The sequence below is a fragment of the Cyprinus carpio genome, chromosome B7 (genome assembly GCF_018340385.1).
Source record: "Cyprinus carpio isolate SPL01 chromosome B7, ASM1834038v1, whole genome shotgun sequence".
In the NCBI taxonomy this organism is placed as follows: Eukaryota; Metazoa; Chordata; class Actinopteri; order Cypriniformes; family Cyprinidae; genus Cyprinus; species Cyprinus carpio.
Window position 1 is genome coordinate 33583682 of NC_056603.1, and position 18389 is coordinate 33602070.

The following is an 18389-nucleotide window of genomic DNA, read 5'->3' on the forward strand; positions in this document are numbered from 1 at the left end:
TTGGGGGAGAAAACAAGAATCAGCTGTGGTAAATGCATATGTGGGTGGGTGGGGGTTATTTATATTTTTTATCCAATACCTATATCATACTAGCTTTTGGTGGGGGAAGTTGAAGCTAGCCATAGGGTATGTGCAGAGGACTTGTTATTGTGGTTTTTCCCGAGGATCTGTTCTGATGGCTGTCTCTTTGACAAGGTCTTCACAGGGGATCTGTCTCCATGGCTCGTCTAGTTGTCATGGTCTCCAGTGACTTTCAGGGCACTTGTGGTCGTCTCTAGGTAATGATCCACATAATCAGGCCTAGGTCGCAAAAAGAATTTAACCAGCCCTGGGGCAAAGTCCATACACAAAAGGGTGATGAGAGAGCCTACAGATCCCCTATTCTCTTAAGGGAGGATAAAGCCACCAAAAGAAACGTCTTGAGGGTCAACAACTTCTCTGACACAGACTCCAATGGCTCAATAGGATGGCCTGTCATATCTTTTAAAACAATCGATAAGTCCCAAGAAGTAACTCATGCTGGGCGGAAAAGCCTAAGCCATCTCAAACCCTGCATAAAATGGGAGACCAGGGGGTGACGAGCGACTGAAACACATCCCACGAGTGCTTGCCCCGCAGATATGGCTGCCACATACACCTTAAGAGTGGCAGGGGTAACTCCCTCAGAAAAACGACTTTGAAGAAATTCCAATACTGAACCAATGGGGCGATGGACTGGATCTAGAATGTGTTGTCTAAGCCAAAAGGCAAAAAATCTCCACTTGAGAGCATATAAGTGTCTCGTAGAGGGAGCCCTAGATTTTATAATAGTGTCAGTAATCTCAGCCAAGAGACCTGAACACATTAGCATACTCCGCTCAGGAGCCATACCCATAACCTCAGTAAGATATGACTGACCAGGTCCGAGAACCACACAGGGCCACCAGCAGCAAGTGCTCTATTCTGTCTGATCGTACTCTGAACAGAATTACAGGGAGCAACCGGACTGGGGGAAAAGCATAAAGATTGGTCCTGGGCCATTCGTGGGCCAGGGCATCTAGACCTGCAGGCGACGGGGGGAGACAGAGAAAACCAGAACGGCCAGTGCGTAGTCATGCTCGAAGCAAACAAGTCCACTTCCGCTCGGCCAGACCTCTGCCATATGAGATCCTGCACCTGGGGATGCAATCTCCATTCTCCATCCTCCAGACTCTGTCTCGAGAGCAAGTCTGCTCCTGAGTTCAGGTGACCTGGGACATGGACTGCTCTGATCATCAGGAGCTTTGTCTGAGCCCAAAGAAGAACACACCTCTCCAGCCTGCACAGGGGGCTGGAATGTAATCCTCCTTGGCGATTGAGTTACGAAGCAACCGCCATGTTGTCCTTCCTGACTAACACAACAACCCCTCAACTGAGGTAAAAACTGTTTGAAAGCCAACAAGACTGTTAGCATCTCCAAAACGATTTATATACAAGCCACGATACACCTCTGTCCAGACTCCACAGACTGCACCCAACGCCCACGTCTTGCGACGACACAAAGTCCCCAGCTGGACTCCTTCGTGAAGGAACTGTGGTCTCATCCACAGGCTTAGAGCATAAAAGCCCTTCCGTGTCACCATAATTCTGCGAAGCAGATGACAAAGAGATGAAATGTTTTGGCTCTTGGTCCACCACTGAAATGGTCGCATATGGAGCAGGCCCAACTGAAGTACAGGGGACGTCACTGCCATCATACCCAACAGTCTGAGACACAAGCCTACGTGTACTAGGCGCCCTGTCTTGAACTGACTACAGACAGGTCTGTATTGACTGTAAACGTGCAGGAGACAGACGTGCCCGCATCGTGCAAGAATCCAAGCCCACCCCCAAAAAGGTTGTTTGCTGACACAGCAGCAGGACACTGTTTTGTATGTTTGTCTATAACCCTAGGCTCCTCAGATGATCGAGTACCAAATCTTGATGTGTCAGTCCCTGATTCTGAGTATGAGCTAATATTAGCCAATTGTCCAGGTAGTTCAAAATCCTGACACCTTGGAGCTGCAACGGGGCCAGAGCTATACATTTTGTAAACGTTCAAGGAGCCAAAGCTAGTCCGAATGGAAGAACACAATATTGGTAAGCCTTGCCCTTCAAAGCAAACCTGAGGAACTTCCTGTGTCTCTTGACGATCTGGATGTGAAAGTATGCATCCTTTAGATCGATGGTTACAAACCAATCCTCGGATTGGATCTGAGACAGAATGGACTTAGCATCTTGAACTTGCTCACTCTGAGCACACGATTTAGACGACGCAAGTCCAAAATCAGATGTAAACCACCATCTTTTCTGGGCACAACAAAATACCAGCTATAAAAGCCTGTCTCCATCTGAGTCGGGGTATCTCCTCTATAGCCCCTTTCTCTAGGAGTGACACATTGTCCTGACTTAAAATCAAGGCCTTCCCAGAACGTACCATCGTAGGAAGAACCCCACTGAAAGGAGGTGGCCCTTTCTGAAACTGGATGGTGTAACCGTGTCGAACGGGTGGTGACTTTGAAGGCCGTCATAAACGGGCCATGCTCGCATGACCCTTGGACTTTCTCTCGAGCTCTGAAGGCTGGAATGCGCAGAGTGTCTGAGGGGGTGCTCATCTTAAGGACTTGACCTTAAACTGCCGGAGGCGCAGTATTTGGTGGGACCATTAGGATCTGAGCCGGGAGCCCACAGCTAGAGAAACAAATACGCTTGTGTGGTTCATCTAAAGGAGGGCCTGGCCTCCGAATACAAGCAAAGGAATCAGGAACTGCTATTAGGAGACTGAAAACGAGAGGCCTTGGTCGTCGAACTCAGGTCTATCCACTTGGGTTGCCGTGGGCGAGCAGGTGGGCGAGACCTAGGACCCCAGTACTTATGAGGAGGTATCATAGGCAATGGCTCACGCCGCTGGACCTCACGAGGGCGCTGCCAAGAGGCCGAGCGTGAACGAGCCACAGGCAGTTGACGCTCTATTTCCCTAGCCCTGTGCAGGATGAGCTGACAAAACGCTGCTCGAAACTTTTCCACAACAGTTGTGACCAAATCCTTGAACAGACCGTCATTAGAAATGGGGGCATCCAAAAGAAAGGTTCTATCCTTTTCCTTAATGTCAGTGAGAGTGAGCCAAAGGTGGTGCTCAACTGACACCTAACCTGCCCACTGCTCAAGCCATGTGCTTGATAGCCCTAAGTGCCAAGTCAGTAGCTCACGTGAGCTCTTCAAAAGCCTCCGATTCTTAAATCCTCAGAATCGGAGGCCGATGTGGACAGCACATCTTCGTCATACAGTACACAGCCAAAAGACAATCGCATCACAAGCTTCTGGGGTAGGCTGCAAATCATCATTGACAAAGACTCTTCGAGCACTTGCACATGGCCTAAGCACCGCTTGAGCGTGTTGTAGGCCCAAACATTGCACGCACCTGTCATGAGTGTCTCCTCCTGCGATAAACCTGTCACGGTGCTAGATGCATCTCCTGTAGCTCATCATGTCCGCTGAAGAGGAGTAAACTGCTTTTTTGAAGGAAAATAGCTGAAAACATGACATAAAATGCTTTCCTACAGGCGACAGATTCGCTTCCTGAAGGAAATGAAATCTGATGAAATAGAGCACAGCACAATGGATTTCACGCAGGCCAGAATCTGGGCTGAATCTGGGCCAACACTACGTTGCTGTCTGGGAAGGGCTTCAGACATTTGTCACATCGAAGGTGTTCCCATAGCAATGATGTCATCGCAGCATCGAAGTGTACCACTGAGAGGGAACCCGCCCTAAACACGCCTTCACTGGACTATGTCACACAATACAAAGTTCCACCAGGGAGAGGGAGATGAATGAAATAAATCGCTATAAAAATAATTCCGAAGTTGTCGTTTAGTCTTTACTTACAAACTTGGACACCACACATGGCTATTGACTGACCACGAACAGGAAATAGAAGTTTTTACTTGTGGCATTTTTGATTCGTTAATGTCTTGCTGTTTTGTTTTTAGTTTTTTTCTTTGAACAATTCAATTTTGGGCTAAAAGTGTGTTGTAACCTAAGCATTACTGAACATGTATCGGGTAAAATATTACTGAAAATGAATTAGTAATGCCTTACACTACTGTACTGCATTACAGCAAAAAGTAACCATTACTGTAATGTATTACTTTTGTAACACATTGTAATTCTATGTGATTTATTTATTTATTTATTTATTTATTTATTTCCATTCTGACACTAAGAGCATATTTTTTCATTTAGATAAATTTTTAAGATGGGAAAAATGTGGTTTTACAAATGTTGCTATCAAAGACTGAAATTAAAGATTGATTTGTTTGATATCAAATCTTACAGCATCTTAATTTCTAAAGTTCATTCAAACTGTTATTTCTTTTTCTCCTTGTTTTTCATTTTCCTTTTTGAACTCAGTACTTTATGGCATAAGTAATTACAGTGACCAGTCTTCAGTCCTCTATTATTTTATTATCAATATTATTTTCCCTTTTCGTTATTATTCTGTTCAGATCTTAGGACTCGAGTCCCTGTTGGGCAGTGAGCAGCTGTGGCCGGTACTGCTGGGTGTTACCATACTCCCTACAGTCCTGCAGATGACGCTATTGCCTTTCTGTCCTGAGAGCCCCCGCTTCCTCTATATTGTCCGCTCCCAAGAGCACCATGCAAAAAGCGGTGTGTTATACTACACAACACTACATCTTGAGAACGCGTACAGGAGCGATACTATACGTTTGAGATGTCTGAACATTTGAATAATGCTTCCCTTTAGTTTAACCTTCATGTCATGTCATAACAAGCGTGTATAAGTTATATCTGCTCATTGAACCTAGCAATAGACAGTCAACTAGGCTACCACTGGGAAATAAATCAATACTGCTTAACCACTGGCAGATCATACATAATTTATATTCGTGTACTAACAATAATTGTAAATAAATGTTTAAAAAGTATTATTTTATATGTACTTTATATGCTATGGGAAGTTGTGGCCTAATTGTTAGAGAGTTTGACTCCTAACCTTAAGGTTTTGGTTTCGAGTCTTGGGCCAGCAATACCACAACTGAGGTGCCCTTGAGCAAGGCACCGAACCCCCAACTGCTCCTCGGGTGCAGCAGCATAAATGGCTGCCCACTGCTCCAGGTGTGTGTTCATGGTGTGTGTGTGTTCACTGCTGTGTGTGTGCACTTTGGATGGATTAAATGCAGAGCACGAATTCTGAGTATGGGTTACCATACTTGGCTGTATGTCACTTCACTTCACTTTTTCTGTTAGCCTACATTTTTAGAAATATTGTTCAAAATCAGTTAGAATGCACTTTTATCATAATCCAATATAATTTTAATTGATAAACACACACTCAATACTGAAAACTTCAACCTTCCTATTTTCTCTCTTCTTTAGCTTTGCGACGTCTGACTGGCCGTCTGGAGGTCAGTGAAGACTTTGCTGAAATGAAGGAGGAAAAGAGAAAGATGGACATGGAGAGAAAAGTATCCATTGCTGAACTCTTTCGCTCTCCTCTGTACCAGCAGCCCATCATCATTTCTATTCTACTGCAGCTCTCTCAGCAGCTGTCAGGAATTAATGCTGTGAGTGCTACAGATGTGCTCAGTTGATCAACTAGGAAAGAAAAAGATAAACTTAAATTACTGCTAAAAGGTTTATATAAAAAGCTAAACGCAGCTCTCCTAAAAGTACCTAAAAGTACCTTTGCTTCAATAACTGAATTAGTTCTCTTCATTGCTTCCTGTAAATATGAAGCAATTAAATAAATGTAAATATAATTGACCCTTGCTGATATAGTTGAACAAAAATAAAATGTTTACACCACCAGTCAAAAGTTTTTGAACAGTAAGATTTTTTATGTTTTTTAAGAGTTCTCTTCTGCTCACCAAGCCTGCATTTATTTGATCCAACATGCAGCAAAATTAGTAATATTGTGAAATATTTTTACTATTTAAAATAACTGCTTTCTATTTTAATATATTTTAAAATGTAATTTATTGCTGTGATCAGCTAATTTTTTTTAGCATTATTACTCCAGTCTTCAGTGTCACATAATCCTTCAGAAATCATTCTAATATGCCGATTTGCTGTTCAAGAAACATTTGTTATTATTATTATTATCATCAATATTTAAAACAGTTGAGTACATTTTTTTTACGATTATTTGATGAATAAAAAGATCCAAATATCAGCATTTATCTGAAATAAAAAGCTTTTGTAACATTATACACTATACCATTTAAAAGCTTGGAGCCAATACTGATTTTTAATACTTTTATTTAGCAACGATGCTTTACATTGATCAAAAGTGATGATAAAAACATTTATAATGTTACAAAAGATTTCTGTTTCAGATAAATGCTGTTCTTCTGAACTTTCTATTTATCAAAGAAACCTGGATACTCTACTCAGCTGTTTTCAACATAATAATAATAATAATAATAATAATAATAATAATAAATATTTTTTGAGAAGCAAATCATAATATTAGAATGATTTCTGAAGGATAATGTGACTGGAGTAATGATGCCAGAAAATTAGCTTTGAAATCACAGTAATGAATTACATTTGAAAATATATTCAAATATAAAACAGTTATTTTAAATAGTAAAAATATTTAAAACTTTTACAGTTTATGCTGTATTTTGGTTTAAATAAATGCAAGCTTGGTCAGCAGAAGAGACCTCTTTAAAAACATAAAAAATCTTACTATTTAAAAACATTTGACTGGTAGTATATCACTGATTCTTATCTTTGTAATTTGTATCTTACATGCACCAAGCTACTGAGCTATACTTTGATTTAACCTCCCAACTTTCCTCTTTTTTTATCAAAATGTGCCTTTTACCTTACCACCACCTATTTTGCAATCAAGCAATCAAGATATTTTTCACGGTTCAAATCACATTCTCATGGTTAGCAGACAGATTACACATGACCAACAATTCCTCAACAAATATAACATATCATAATCAAATATTATCAAATTATTCATCTGACAGATGTGATATAGACATGAATAGTGATTTTTGAATCAATCAATTACTGTTTTAAAACAAACACAAACAGTGAGTATTTTATTGTTTATAAAGCTTTTATTCAAGATTCACATTTAAGTATTTTGATATAACATTGGAACACAAATGATCTGTTTTCACTAATCTCAGAACAGTACGTCTGCTCTGCATCTGCTATGGTAATAAGGTAACTTTTAGAAAGTTTTAGAAACAAATAAAACAATTTGTTTTTACCTCTATCCATTTATATTCACCAGGATCTTACTATTCACATTTAAACATCTTAACAAATGAATTACCAGAACACATATGATCAGAATACAAACTTTATCATAGATATGTTTAATCCAGTGTTTTGTGTTCACTCAGTCTTATGTTCCCTGAATATTATGTTCCCTTAACCTTAACTCTGCTAGAAGTGATGACTATCAACCCACACACGTAATATATGCTGTACATTTAGTATTTATACATTATTAGAAAAAGAAACACTATTTTATATTTAATATAATTAATTATGACTTCACATTGAATGTTGACTCCGTCATTGGCCCGTCACCACCATCAGACAGAAAATCTTACGTGGTAACATCTGAAGTTATTGACAAATTTGCCATTTCGTTCACAAAACAAATGGAGTTCATGTAGTAGCCATTTTGTTTTCTCTGTTGATGCTATGTTAACAGAATCTGTTTCAGGAGAATAAAATTATCTAAACCTCAGAAATTGGAAGATGTTGACATATAATGGTTGTGACAAACACAACTTTGAAACCTTATGAAACACGCATGTGTCCTTGGAAAATAACCTTGATGTGATATGAGATATTATGTGTTGCTTTTGATAAAACAAGCTGTTTTTCATCATTAACATTTTTATGAAGCCAGTGATTTTTTATATAAAAGATCAAAAGGATTAACAATGCAGATTTATTTTCATAGCCTTCTTTGATCATATTTACCAAGGGTACCAACAATTCTGACTCTCTCTCTCTCTCTCTCTATATAGTCAGAATTGTTGGTACCCTTGGTAAATATGATCAAAGAAGGCTATGAAAAAAAAAAGTGCATTGTTAAACCTTTTGATCTTTTATATAAAAATTCACAAAAATCTAACTTTTCATTGAAGAATAAGAATTTAAATTTAATTATTTAAAATCATTATGAAATAATGCAGTGCAGTGCTCTCTCCACCTTCAATTCCACGGCTGAGGAGAGACCATTGAGCAAGGCACTAAACCCCCGGATGCTCAGGGCTCAATGTTGCCATGTTGCTATATTGGCTGCCCAATATTTTGTGTGTGCACTTGGATGGGTTAAATGCAGAGCACAAATTCTGAGTATGGGACACCATACTTGGCCACACTTCACTTTCACTTTACACAATTAATGGTACCCTTTTATTCAGTACTTTTTGAAACCTCCATTTGCCAGAATAGTATAGGAGTTTTCTCCTATAATACCTGATGAGGTTAGAGAACACCTGACAAGAGATCAGAGACCATTCCTTCATCCAGAATCACTTCAGATCCTTCATATTCCCAGCTCCATGATGGTGCTTCTCCTCTTCAGTTCACCCAACTCATTTTCTATACAGCCATGTTTCCACCGCTGGAACTTTACCCAGAAACTAGGGACTTTGGGCTGGTACTCGGTGTGTTTCCACCGCAGGAACCAGGATCTAAGTAAATTTCCGGGTAAAAAATGCCCCTCAGAAAGTCCCTGCTCGCGAGGTAGTACTTTTTCAAAGGTCCAGAACTTTTGGGAGCAGGACTTGATTGCTAAACATGCTGATTGGTGGAGTTCACACAGCATTGTGATTTCAACCATTTATTCTGATCATTTGCAAAATATTACTGTTATTGTGTCATGAAATGTACTTTTAAAAGTATTTCAGTTGAGATTGTAGTTGTTTAAAACTCAAATCTGCGGTTTATTTATAAAGACAGCGCCTATTTAAAAATGTGTTTAACCGATTTTGGAGATGATCAGCTCCACGCGATCAGCGGGAGCTCGGTGCTCATGTATCTACCTAGGATTCCCAATATTTCTCAGCTCGGCTAGTCCTTCTGACATTTGCCGCTGGCTCTGATATCTCTTTAGTGGTTAAACATGAAATATAATTTGTTTTGGGTAAATCTAACAGGTAATCTTTGGTCTTTATTCAATTTATCTAAATGTTAAAATGAAAATAAAAAGAGGCAATTGATATAATATTTAGTTTAATTGTAATGTAGGTTGTATATATACACATACTGTAGTTCCTGGGGAAAAAAAGTTCCTGGTACAATTGTTCCAGATAATTTTGGTGGAGATGCAGCATAAGGTTCAGTTCAGGGAACTGGAATGGCCATAATAGAAGCTTGGTTTTGTACCCAGTGACCCATTTTTATGTTGTTATTAGATTTTTGTCCAGTTGGAAGATCCAAACATGGCCCATTATAAGATTTCTAACGGAGTCAGTCACATTTAGAATTTATTTTTATCTGTTGGTATTTGATAGAATCAATGATGTCCTGTGTCTAAACAAGATGTCCAGGACCTCCAGCAGAAATATAGGCCCACAACATTAAAAATATAGTAGTATATTTCATTGTACACATGGGGTACTTTTTATCCCTGTGTTCACCAAACCTATCTTGAGTGTTTGTTGCTAAAAAGCTAATATTTTAGTTACATCTGACCATAGAAGCCAGTCCCATTTTAAGTTCCAGTCGTGTCTGACAACTGAATATGCTGGAGATTGTTTTTTTTGGTGAAAGCATTTGTGAAAGCATTTTCTTTTCCTGAAATTTTTTTTTTTCTTCCTTGAAGCCCTCCCAAACATCATGTGGTGATGTAGGTGCTGTTTGATATTTTTTTTTTTAAGATTTTCTGACCCCAAAACTCGACCATTTTCTTCAATTCTCCAGCTGTGATCCTTGTCTTTGGCCACTCAAACTCTCCTTCTCACCATGCATTAGGATGATATAGAGACATGTCCTCTTCCAGGCAGATTCATAACATTTTCTGTTGATCTGAACTTCTTAATTATTGCCCAGATGGTGGAAATGGGAATTTCTCAGCTCTTTTCTTAAAGCACTTTCTAATTTGTGTAGCTCAATTATCTTTTGCTGCACACCACAAATATATTCTTTGGTTTTTCTCATTGTGATGGGTGATTAATTTGGAATTTGGACATTGTTTTTCCTCCTATTTATATTTCTGTGAAACAGTACGCCATGGCTGGATAATTTCATGTTCATAATAACCCTTGTGTGTTTAAAATTGTGAATATGAATGGGAATATATTTCAGATATATTTTACTCTTAAGAATTTCTAGGGGTACCAGTAATTGTGTCTGTATTAAAAAAAAAAAAAAAAAAAAAAAAAATTCATAATGATATTTCCCCCTTTTTAAATTCGTATTTTCCAGATTAAAAGGATTAACAATGCAGATTTATTTTCACAGCTGCCTTTGATAATATTTACCAAGGGTACCAACAATTCTGACCTTGTGTGTGTGTGTGTGTGTGTGTGTTTGTGTGTGTGTGTGTGTGTGTGTGTGTGTGTGTGTGTGTGTTTGTGTGTGTGTGTGTGTGTGTGTGTGTGTGTGTATATATATGTACAGTATGTGTACAGTAGTCAACATTTGAAGTGGATCAAAACCTTTCATCAAAGTTGTCCTAAAACCAAAATGCGATCTTGTCTTAGGTCAACTTTGATAAACTATATATATATATATATATATATAAAGTATTACTGTAACTGTAAGTGTTTCATTAATGGTGATATTTTTTAATAACTTTAATATATTTTTAGTTTATGGCAGTAAGAATATTTTTAGAATGGTAAACTGAAATATGTGATCTGGAATTCACATCAGAGGTTACAATGTGTCCTTGCAAGTTATTTGCATGCCTTAGTAATGAACCTTTGTTTTTTTCCCCTCACACTTGCTCTTCCTTTCCACTGCTCAGATCTTCTATTATTCAACTGATATCTTCAAAAATGCTGGGGTGGAAAGTCCAGTGTATGCCACCATAGGTGCTGGAGTTGTCAACTGTGCTTTTACTATAGTCTCGGTACGTAAAAAATAAATAAATAAATAAATCTAATGATTCTTTAAAGATGGACTAACAAGATGAGATGGCAAATTAGCCTTAACTGAGGCTTAACAGTTTCCCATAACATTTGTAGATCAAAATAAAACAGATACTGTTAAGCAGATCTCAGTGGTTTTACAATTGTGAGCAGAGCAGTCATGAGAAGATAATAAAATTCAATAAATTAAATTTTTTGGCTAAAATGTAGTTTGTTTTTTTCTTAAAGGGGTCATATGATGCGATTTCAAATGTTCCTTTCTCTTTGGAGTGTTACAAACTCTTGGTGCATAAAGAAGATCTGTAAAGTTGCAAAGACTAAAGTCTCAAATCCAAAGAGATATTCTTTATAAAAGTTAATACTCATCCACGCCCCCCAAAACGTCTCGTTCTAACATGCCCCCACATCTCTACGTCACTATGTGGGAAGATTTGTATAACGCCACCCAGATGTTCACGCAAAGAAAGAAGGCGTACCTTTTATTCAAGTTGTAGTATTGTTGTTGCCACCACTGCCATGTCTTATAGACGCTGTGTTTCACTTAGAAAGCGAAACTACTTTGTTTGGCCTTCCAAAAGAGGACGATATCTGCTTCATCATGCCTGGAGCTGATCCGCGCAGGTCGCTGAGGAAATATATCAACTTAAAATCAATATCAAAATATATTGCCAAATCGGCTTTCACTGTGGACGAAGCGGAGTCCAGCCCCGGGTCGTCACATGTGGTTGCTGCAAGCCCAAGGTACGCTCCTTCGCAGATTCCGCCTGCTGCGCCATTCTCAAGCCGCCAGCCTCTGTTTACTCAAGCCAGCCTCCACTCACTCTAGGCCGCGGCTCAATCTAGGCCTCTGGCCTCCATTTACTCAAGGCCGCGGTGTGTGACGCTGTTTCATTGAGAAAGCGAAACTACTTTATTTGGCCTTCCAAAAGAAGACATGACTATAAATCATGTTTATATCACATTTATAATGGGTTTTATGTTTATGTCTCGTCGCTCCGGCCGGACAAAGCATCACAATATGTCAAGGGGCGTAACATCTCACATTTCATTACACCAAATATTGTTCTTTTTAGCAGCATCATATGACCCCTTTAATATTTGCAAGAAATTCAATTATTGTATATAATTAATTAAAAATCAAACCATCTAAACTACATTATTACCATAAATCAAGCCAAACTACATCAAACTTTATATGTCTATGACTCACTTGTCCAATCAACAGCTTTTCCTGGTTGAGCGTATGGGCCGCCGGACACTCCACATGCTTGGACTTGCTGGAATGTGTATCTGTGCCATCTTAATGACAATTGCCCTCACATTACTGGTCAGTCCCACAATAATTTTAAATTTAGTTTCTTTATAGATTCAATATGATTTTGTGCATCAATAAATAGTTACTGAAAAAATATACATATAATACATAAAGAGAAAATCAGTTTCTACACTACGGACTGCTTGAGAAATTATAAAATTATCATGTTCCTAGTCAGTGAATGCTGTCTGATTTAATCTTACTTGTGTTGTCTTTGTTCACAGGAGACTGTGCCATCAATGAGCTACCTTAGCATTATGGCCATTTTTGGTTTTGTTGGCTTCTTTGAAGTGGGGCCAGGACCTATTCCTTGGTTCTTTGTGGCTGAACTCTTCTCACAAGGTCCCAGACCAGCAGCCATTGCAGTAGCAGGCTGCTCCAACTGGACTGCCAACTTCCTCATTGGCATGAGCTTCCAGTACGTTGCTGTAAGTGTACAGGAAACAACTTTTTTCCCCTAGCAATGGTTTACTTACCTAATTATGGCATCAAAACGTGCTATAAATCCATTACATTCAATCTCTCCTTACTGCAGAACCTGTGTGGTCCATACGTTTTTCTCATCTTCGCTTTGCTCCTCCTCTTCTTTCTGGTCTTCACGTTCTTCCGAGTTCCTGAAACACGAGGCAAAACTTTTGACCAGATCTCAGCCACCTTCCACCGTCATCCACAAAACATGATGGACATGGACCTGGACATGGATCAGGGGAAGCACAGTACAGAACTGGACTACCTAGGTTCTGATGGGACAGAGAACTGAGGCTTGAGAGCAAGAGAGATGGTGAAAGGGGGGCCAGAATGACCACAACTGACCATTCTTAAGGTTAGGAAAGAAAAATGATATGGATACCAAAAACAAAACATTACTACTCAGAAGAGAGTAAGGCATGTGGTATTTGGATATTAGGTATTATGAAGAAGGATGTTTTGAAGGATGATGGAGGACTTTGGAAGAGAGAACAAGTTTTGAGTTTCTGAAAAAAAAAAAAAAAAAAGAAGAGCAACAGACTTTTGGAATACCACACTTTAAAATGATCATTGGTTTCCATACGCCACAAAGCCAGTTATGCTTTTGAATACAATTATAGTAGAAGTAGACTATGGTTTTAATTTCTTCCATTATTTAAAAAAAAAAAAAGATTAGTAACAGTGTCAAATGCTTTCAAAGGATAAAATTTTTTAACAAAGCTGAAACTTGGATATTACACACATATTATATCATTGACACACATTACAAAGACTAGTTATTTTAAACAAAACCTCCAGTTTTCTTACAAATCAGTTTTGAATACAGTATCAAAACCTTTAAACATGCACCATTTTATTTAATAGAATTATGTTTGTGAAAAACCCAACTGAATAAATAAAAAATGAGATGTGCTGTTTGAGTGAAAAAAAAAACTATACTCCTGTGTTGAATTCTGTTGTGCAATATGCTACATTTTAAGTTTTTTTTTTTTACATAAATTTAACTTGTTTATATGATTGAATAAAACATGCTTTTGTCCTATGACCTTTTTTTTTTTTTACAGTTTTACATGCACATTGCAATCTTCTCTTGAGTCTTTGTATAACTAGTTGGCTGATGTGAAGTGTTGGTTGGCAAACAACCTTCTCCAATTAAATGAGGACAAGTCAGAGTTTGTTTTTGGCCAGAAAGGATGTGGTATGGATTCTAATGACAATATGTTGTTGCTTCCTGGGAATAAACTCTGCTTTGTGAAAAGCCTTGGCTGTATTTTTGATTCTGAGCTTAAATTCGATCCCCAAATAATTGCTGTTGTTAAAAATAGTTTTTATTTATTAATTTATTAATTTTTTTATCTTAGATCTATAGCTAAGTTGAAGTCTATCCTCTTTTTCAGTGATTTGGAGAAGGTTGTTCATGTCTTTGTGTCTTCTTGTTTGGATTATTGCAACACTTTGTATCTGGGTGTGAGTCAGGCCTCCCTCTCTCACCTGCAGCTGGTTCAGAACTCCGTACTGGTACGAACTGGTACCAAAAAAAAGAGAGAGACCACATTACCCCTGTACTGGTTTCATTGCATTGGTTACCGATTTGATACAGAATCCAGTATATAGTGTTGTTATATGTTTTTAAATCTCTCCATGGCTTGGCACCAGAGTATGTTTCTGATTTAATAAGTCTACATCAACCTTTGAGATCTCTTCCCTCCAAGGATAAACTGTGTTTGACGGTTCCTCGATCAAGCTTGAAATGTAGAGGAGATAGATTTTCCATGACAGCTCCTAGACCAGGGGTAGGCAATGCCACTGTCCTGCAGAGTTTAGCTCTAACCCTAATCAAACACACCTGAACAAGCTAATCAAGGTCTTCATGATTACTAGTCTACAGACAAGTGAGGGTTTTTTTTTTCAGGGTTGGAGCTAAACTCTGCAGGACATCGGCATTCCAGGACCGACGTTGCCTTCACCTGTCCTAGACTATGGCAGCGGTTCTCAATTCCAGTCCCCATGCCCCCTGCTCAGCACATTTTGTATGTCTCTCTTATCGCTTCAGACATTTGTTCTATTTGAACGTAAGTGCCCTGCGAAGTGGACATTACAGGATATTCCACCATGATTCCTGTTCTAAGGGAACGTATATGTTCCATTCAAAGTGCACTGAAGTGTGCGAGACGTGAATTTAAATTGTATTTATTTACATAGGTATACAGGCGCGGAGCCAGGACACATGACTTGGTGGCGAGGGGCTTTTATATTTCTTAGGGGGGCTGTATCGGGGGGTGGGGGTTGGGGGTTGTATTATTTTCTAGTGAATGCTTGAAATACATTATTTAGGCAGCACTTTACAATAATTAACACGTTAATACACTAACATCAACTAATCAAACCATATTGTATTTCATTATGCTATTATTACAAAGAAAACAGACCTTAGACCAGGGGTTATGGGCAGCTTTTCCATCTAAAAGCAATCAGAAGCAACAGCAGGCAGTTTATGAGTAAGAATATTATACACGCTAATCTCAACTCCGACCGTCTCCCTCCATCCAAAGGCGGGGGGGATGTCTCCCTCTGGCGCCGGGCCTGGATGTATATGATGTCACACAGACATTGCGCAGCGCAAATCTGTGAATGAATGTTCCGAAGTGAAGTAAACTTCAACAGATTTCCCCTGCTCAGGGAGTAGGGAGCAATGAACACTGTGTAGGAACCATGTCAATGGGAACACAGTTCATGCACGGAGCTCACTTTTAACGATGTTAATGTTAACAAAGAGAGTCATGCAAAATATGCAGAGCTGGGGGGCGCGAGGACTGACATTGAGAACCGCTGGACTATGGAATGAGCTTCCGCTGTCCTTAAAAAAAAAAATCTCCTACTTTCTCCCATTTCAGAGGATGTTGAAAACATTTATTTTCTTTGGCTTTTAATAATGTGTTATAAATTCTGTGTAATTGGCTTGTATCCATTTGTTTTGGTGCACTTTGTGGTTTTTGAAAGTGCTTTGAAAATAAAGTTGAGTGTGCAAAAAATGTTGACCAGTTTTTCAACAAGGTTTGGTACAAGAGTGCAAGGATAAATGGACACAAATTTTGCATATGCTACTTTTACATTTTGAGACGTCAGTCAAGTCAAGTTACCTTTATTTATATAGCGCTTTAAACAAAACAGATTGTGAAAAAGCAACTGAACAACATTAATTAGGAAAACATTATGTCAATAATGCAAAATGACAGTTAAAGGCAGTTCATCATTGAATTCAGTGATGTCATCATGCAGCTCAGTTCAATTTAAATAGTATCTGTGCAATCATTTGCAATGAAGTCAACGATATTGCTGTAAATGAAGTGTCCCCAACTAAGCAAGCCAGAGGCGACAGCGGCAAGGAACCAAAACTCCATCGGTGACAGAATGGAGAAAAAACCTTGGGAGAAACCAGGCTCAGTCGGGGGGCCAGTTCTCTTCTGGCCAGACGAAACCAGCAGGCTCCTGTGGTCTTGTCCCGGTAGTTGTCTGAGACAAGGTCCTTACAAGGGATCTGTATCTGGAGTTCATCTAGTTGTCCTGGTCTCCGCTGACATTCAGGGCTGTAGAGGTCCTTTCTATGTACTGATCTACCATCTGGGCTGGACACGTACTGAATCCGGGTGACTGCAGTGACCATCTGACCTGGATACAGACTGGATCTGGTGGCTACGGTGACCTCGGAAAAAGAGAGAAACAGACAAATATTAGCGAAGATGCAATTCTTCTAATGATGTAGCAAGTACATTGTGTGTTATGGGAAGTGTTCCTGGTTCCAGTTTACCTAATTAATGCAGCCTAAAAATTCTTTAACGGGTTTGGATATTAGAAGCGTATTAGTGTGTTATGTGTAAGCCAGGTTAAAGAAATGGGTCTTTAATCTAGATTTAAACTGCAAGAGTGTGTCTGCCTCCCGAACAATGTTAGGTAGGTTATTCCAAAGTTTAGGCACCAAATAGGAAAAGGATCTGCTGCCCAGCAGTTGACGTTGATATTCTAGGTATTATTAAATTGCTGAGTTTTGAGAACGCAGCGGACCTGGAGGACTAAAATGTAACAAGAGTTTGTTCAAATACTGAGGTGCTAAACCATTCAGGACTTTATAAGTAATAAGCAAGATTTTAACATCTATACGATGTTTAATAGGGAGCCAGTGCAGTGTTGACAGAACCAGGCTTATATGGTCATACTTCCTAGTTCTAGTAAGAACTCTAGTTGCTGCATTTTGGACCAGCTGGAGTTTGTTTATTAAGCGTGCAGAACAACCACCCAATAAAGCATTACAATAATCTAACCTTGAGGTCATAAACGCATGGATTAACATTTCTGCATTTGACATTGAGAGCATAGGTCGTAATTTAGATATATTTTTGAGATGGAAAGATGCAGAATGCTAGAAATGTGGCTTTCCAAGGAAAGATTGCTATCAAATAGCACACCTAGGTTCCTAACTGATGACGAAGAACTGACAGAGCAGTCATCAAGTCTTAGACAGCGTTCTAGGTTATTACATGCAGAGGTCCTATAATTAACACCTCTGTTTTTTCAGAATTTAGCAGTAAGAAATTATTCATCATCCAGTTTTTTATATCGACTATGCATTCCGTTAGTTTTTCAAATTGGTATATTTCACCGGGCCACAAAGAAATATAGAGCCGAGTATCTTCAGCATAACAGTGAAAGCTAACACCATGTTTCCCGATGATATCTCCCAAGGGTAACATGTAAAGCGTGAAGAGTAACGGTCCTAGTACTGAGCATTGAGGTACTCCATATTGCACTTGTGATCGATATGATACCTCTTCACTCACAGCTACAAATTGATGGTGGTCATATAAGTATGATTTAAACCATGCTAATGCACTTCCATTAATGCCAACAAAGTTTTCTAGACTATGCAAAAGAATGTTGTGGTCAACAGTGTCGAACGCTGCGCTAAGATCCAATAGCACTAAGAGAGATACAACCACGATCAGATGATAAGAGCAGGTCAGTTGTAACTCTAAGGACAGCAGTCTCAGTACTATGATACGGTCTAAATCCTGACTGGAAATCCTCACAGATACCATTTTTCTCTAAGAAGGAATATAATTGTGAGGATACTACCTTTTCTAGTATCTTGGACAGAAAAGGGAGATTCGAGATCGGTCTGTAATTAACTAGTTCTTTGGGGTCAAGTTGTGTTTTTTTGATGAGAGGCTTAATAACAGCAAGTTTGAAGGTTTTGGGGACATATCCTAATGACAATGACAAATTAATAATAGTCAGAAGAGGATCTATGACTTCTGGAAGCACCTATTTTAGGAGCTTAGTTGGAATAGGGTCTAACATACATGCTGGTTTAGATTATTTTAAAAGTTTATACAATTCTTCCTCTCCTATAGTAGAGAATGAGTGGAACTGTTCCTCAGGGGATCTATAGTGCACTGTCTGCTCTCTTTAGGGTGTTAATGTGCTCATTATACCATGGTGTCAGACTA

At 39.0% G+C, this 18389-nt stretch overlaps 1 protein-coding gene across 3 annotated transcripts in view; it reads left to right on the plus strand.

The window, feature by feature from the left end:
- The window catches only part of LOC109081719 (solute carrier family 2, facilitated glucose transporter member 4-like), a 74798-nt gene extending 60877 nt beyond the window's left edge, over positions 1-13921 (plus strand). For all 3 annotated transcript variants that reach the window (XM_042728374.1, XM_042728375.1, XM_042728376.1), the window contains 6 exons: positions 4506-4668; positions 5398-5585; positions 10979-11083; positions 12328-12429; positions 12642-12845; positions 12953-13921. In XM_042728374.1, coding sequence (XP_042584308.1) covers positions 4506-4668; positions 5398-5585; positions 10979-11083; positions 12328-12429; positions 12642-12845; positions 12953-13177 — 987 coding nt within the window. In that variant the 3' untranslated portion in view covers positions 13178-13921. The remainder of the gene's footprint in view (positions 1-4505; positions 4669-5397; positions 5586-10978; positions 11084-12327; positions 12430-12641; positions 12846-12952) is intronic.
- Positions 13922-18389: the final 4468 nt, after the last annotated feature.